This window comes from Puntigrus tetrazona, chromosome 20 (genome assembly GCF_018831695.1).
Source record: "Puntigrus tetrazona isolate hp1 chromosome 20, ASM1883169v1, whole genome shotgun sequence".
Classification (NCBI taxonomy): Eukaryota; Metazoa; Chordata; class Actinopteri; order Cypriniformes; family Cyprinidae; genus Puntigrus; species Puntigrus tetrazona.
Genome location: NC_056718.1, coordinates 13,906,880 through 13,911,716, shown reverse-complemented (window position 1 = coordinate 13,911,716; position 4,837 = coordinate 13,906,880). Strand labels below are relative to the sequence as shown.

The following is a 4,837-nucleotide window of genomic DNA, read 5'->3' as shown; positions in this document are numbered from 1 at the left end:
GTGCGTCAGCTGGTGACTAACAAAGTAGTATTTTTAGACAATAGGATTCTAAACAAAACCTGGAAAACCAGAACTATCACTTCATGGTGTCTAAGCATTAATCAAAGATTTATTTAATTTATGTTTTAATTTCAGTTTCTAAATATGCCATGACTGGACTGAGGAAAGCGGAAATATAATAGCACATAAACTACTGGAAAAATACAGTGCTTTTATTTATTAGTACTTGTATATTATTTAAAATATATATTGTTGTACTTGTAAGTGCCTTATGTGGTGTACATGTTTTAGAACTTTAAATATTATCTAAATTAAAATATATTTTGAACAAAAATCTGATTGTCTCGTTTGTTCCTTCCATCTCTTCTTGGAACAATGGCATTTTACAATGGCATTTATATATATATATATATATATATATATATATATATATATATATATATATATATATATATATATATATTATTTTTATGTCTGTGGTACAATCAATCATGGAAAATGTAACCCTAAAGAAACCTTTAGAGACTAAAACCAGCTAACAGACCAGCTTGACCAGACTAGCAAAAACCAGAAAAACAGCCTGGACCAGTTGAAGCCGTTTCAGTAATCAGCAGTGATTTAGGCATAGGATTTATAATATAATGTAGCCATATTGTAAAATGCTAACGATTATTATTACACAGCAAAAAAAAAATGCTTCTCTAGCCTAGATGTTTTTGTCTTGTTTACAGCCAAAATATCTTACATCAAGAAGGATTTTCGAGACGAGAAAAATAAATATTGTCTTATTTTCAGAAAAAAAGAAAAACAGTCAAAATGAGTTTTTACTGGAAACAAGCAAAATAAACAATCTGGCAATGGGTTAAACTAAATAATCTTGTTTTCTGATTGAAATAATATTCTTTTGCTTTGCTCACTGGCGGATTATTTTGCTTGTTCTAATAAAAAAGTCACTTAATTTTGACTTTTCGGAAAAGAAAAAATACAATAGTTTTAACTTGTCTAGAAAATCCTCCTTGATTTAACTATTTTTATTTATCTAGGCTAGAAACCTTGCAGGGTAGGTATGTAATAATAAAGCGAGAATGTACATGTAAGTGGATTGTTTAATTCCTCCCGATTCCTTTAGTGGGCGCTGTGGCGCTTTAACCCCCCAAGCCATCAGGATTGCGCTCCGTTTCGTTCTGTGGTGCGGACGTCACTGGCGCTCTGCTCTGTGATTGGCCGCTGAGTGCAGGTTTCTGATGTGTCGCTCAAGCAGCTGGAGTTTCGGATGTGTTTTGCATCCGTTCTTGACAAACGATCTCGCGCAGTGGATCCAGACCTCACAGACACACTCCGGACCGAAACCAGCTCCAGAAAATGGCTCAGTGTGCAGCAGCGGCCAGCGGCAACGTGAACGGAGACGGCAATGCGAAGAGGAAAGTGGCCATCATTACAGGCATAACCGGTCAGGTAACGTAACATAAAGAATCGTTTCAACGTACGCGACGTGATGGAATGTACGGGGAGTTCAGCGAAAAAGCGCAAATCTGTCATGTTTACTCACCTTTGTTTGCTTTCAAACGACATTTTTTTGTTGTGTGGAAATCAAAGGGTGATGCCAAGCAGAACTGACCGATTCGGCCACCATTCATTCTTATTAGAGCAAAAAAGATGCCTCGAATAGTGACCGAGTCTGTCAGTCCCTTACACGAGAGAGAGGAAACGATGACAGACTTTTACGACACAGTGTAATCTAGCTTTATCCTTGACGCCTTTACTCGCTTGATCTGTGGTTTTTGGCAACCATGGCAACAGTAGGTTTTGCTACAATACTACAATAAGCTGTCTTTGTAAAACTAAATAAAAATGAAAAGATCACGGGTAGGCTATAGAAGTATTCTTCTTTTTTTGTTGCGCGTGATCATTTCCGGGCTTAACTAACCGACAACCAAGCTTAGAGTACAAGGTGCATATTATAGTGCTGTGACTTTGTCCAGATGTGCCCTTTTGTGTCTGGAAGCACTACGGTTCTGCTGAAAATTTGCCCCACTGTATGCTTTCATATGTCTGGAATGGCAATACGTGTGTGACAATTTGATATGGCAAGCAACATGTACAGGTAATGTGAACAAAAAGGTCTTTTAGTTGTTGGCTCTTATTGAAAAGCCCCACCTGCGACTTGTTCATTGTGACTCACTGTGAACTACGTAACAGGAGACACCTGCCACGCATCCTCTGAAAAGTTCATCGAGGATATATAAAGGTAGTGTGACGTTTTCCAGTTTCTGGAATGAGAAAGACAAACAGGAAAAATAGGAAGCGGACAAAATGAGACATTTTGTGAAACATTCTACAAGTCTTTTGTACGTTTATTGTTCTTGAGATGAACTACAATCATGGGTGTATCTAGGCATCTAGACGGTGATACTTGGTATTCAGGTTTCTAGGTTTCGCTTTGCACATTTGTGTATTCAAGTAATGGGTTTGTCCTGCTGTTGGGCATCATATATAGCTGAATTTGCCATCCATTTTGTCCTGGCCAGACTTTCTAGACTGTAATAGTATGGTTTTTAAATGGTTAAAAACTGTATATTCTCTAGTCTAGTGTTTTACATCACAATTCAACATGCATATATTCTCCCAAACTAAAAGAAATGCATTATATATTATATAGCTGTGGTTGCACAAATTTTAATGAACAATTTTAGAGCAATAAACACCATCATGGTAACACGCATAAAACGGAAATAATGTAATTAAAAATGTATTTAACAACATTAAGTGTAACATCCAACCCTAATGTACATAAGTGATAATAAAAATAAAAAAAAAACCTAGGAAGAAACATAGTTATTTCAATGAAAAGGCATACATTGTAAAATGTAATGCAAGGAATTCTGGGAATGTTCGTTTAAGGCTATTCACTGTAAATTATACTTTTTTTTTTTTCTTTCTAAAATGGTATGCTACCATAAAATTGCATGTAATGTGCCATGCAGTTTTCATCTTATGTTGTAGGGAAGCTTACGTTAACCAAATATGGTTTTACGATAGCATTTTACACTCTTTTACTGTTAAATCAGTCATTTTTTACAGTGTAAATAAATCAATATATAACACAAGAAAAAGGGATCCAAAGTAATACAACATAATTAAAAAAGCAGAAACATATGTCTGTTTGAAACGCAAACATATGTCTGTTATTCTCCTGCCAACATCACAGTCAATGACAATTAGAGGCAGGGCACCTTCAAGATTCTGTGGCATCATGGCATTATTACAGTGAAAGAGGCTTTGTAAACACTATCTGAAACAGACATATTTACACAAGCTGACATTCCCTCGAGAAGTATCCGGATCAGAATATCATTTTCATTTCATTAGAGTGTGTGTGTGGTGTGTGTATGTGTTTTGTGTTTTTATATATATATATATATATATATATATATATATATATATATATATATATATATATATATATATATATATATATATATATATATATATATTAGTATCTTAAAAAAGGTGGGTGTCTCTTCTAACTCTATTTATTCTATCAAAAACACATAATAAACTGTAATATTGTGAAATCTTATTGCAGTTTCTAATATTGGTTTGCTATTTAAATGCAATTGAATAAAGTTGCTAAAATGCAGCTTTGCATCACTGAAATAAATAAATATATACACACATTGCCAGTTTTTAAAGTTTGTGATCAGTAAGATTTTTAATAAAAATGTAAAAAAAACAAACTTTAATATCATACTTCATAATTCTTAAAAAAATGTATTTCTGTGATGCAAAGCTATATATATTGTGTCACACTGAATGACAATGTAATGTTATTTCAACCACATTTTGCCCTTTTTTTTTCTTCAAAAACTTGTTTGAAACCATAAACTAGACACTTTACTTACATTTAAAGTGCTTTGCATGGACATAAAATCACTTTTGCAAATTTCCTTTGATGCAGAGATCTTGACGTCTTTGACTCATATACACAATCTGAGGTAATGCCAGCTTGTCTGTTTCAGATAGTGTGTACAAAGTCTGATCCACTGCCGTGGAATCTTGAAAGTGCCTTGCCTTTAATTAACAATTATTGCGATATTGTGTGAATGACACCCTTTGTATGAAACAGACATGCCTTTATGCTTTTTACATTTTGTTGTATTAACTTTGATCTCTCTCTCTCTCACACACACACACACACACACACACACACACACAACTATAAATGCGTGGGTCATGTTTAAAAGAGGGTTTTGATGCACTTTATCTAGATTTATTTAGTCAGAGAGGTCAATGCAATGTCGGTATTTAAACAAACAAAAAAACATGAATTTAATTCACATGCTTTGAAGTGCATCAGGACGTCACTGCTGACGTGGTTTGATGTGTAACACTAGCACCAAAAGCGGCACACACTACATGAATAATTCTTTTGAAGTCTTTCGATTAACTGGAAAGACCAGCTTATAACGTATAAAGATTGCTTGGTGTATGTGGCGTGGTGTTTAATGTTCGCAGACTGAAGGAGGAAGTTCCTGGTTAGTCTAAAGATTAAACCTTTAACTTGGGCAGAGCGCGAGGGTTAGAAAGTCAGGATGCAGGTTGCTCTATGAACAGCAGAGGGCGCTCGAAGGACAAAAATCACCCATACGGTCACGTTTTTCGCTGACTCTTCCAATGCAACGCATCAACAAAGTTCATATTTAGTGATGTTTTTAGTTTTTCTGAACCCAGTTTAGAAAATAGACGATTATAACGCTTTCCATGTTGTCTTTGGAGTTTTATACTTTTGTCTTTTTTATGTTTGCAAAAGTCAATTGGCAAAATAACCCTAACCCAT

General features: G+C 34.8%; 1 protein-coding gene across 2 annotated transcripts in view; it reads left to right on the top strand.

The window, feature by feature from the left end:
* The first annotated feature begins 1,219 nt into the window (after positions 1 to 1,219).
* The window catches only part of gmds (GDP-mannose 4,6-dehydratase), a 58,466-nt gene continuing 54,848 nt past the window's right edge, over positions 1,220 to 4,837 (top strand). The window contains exon 1 of one of the 2 annotated variants that reach the window (XM_043220493.1): positions 1,220 to 1,455. In XM_043220493.1, the coding sequence (XP_043076428.1) occupies positions 1,363 to 1,455 (93 nt within the window). In that variant the 5' untranslated portion in view covers positions 1,220 to 1,362. The remainder of the gene's footprint in view (positions 1,456 to 4,837) is intronic. The other variant, XM_043220494.1, reaches the window with a different exon arrangement.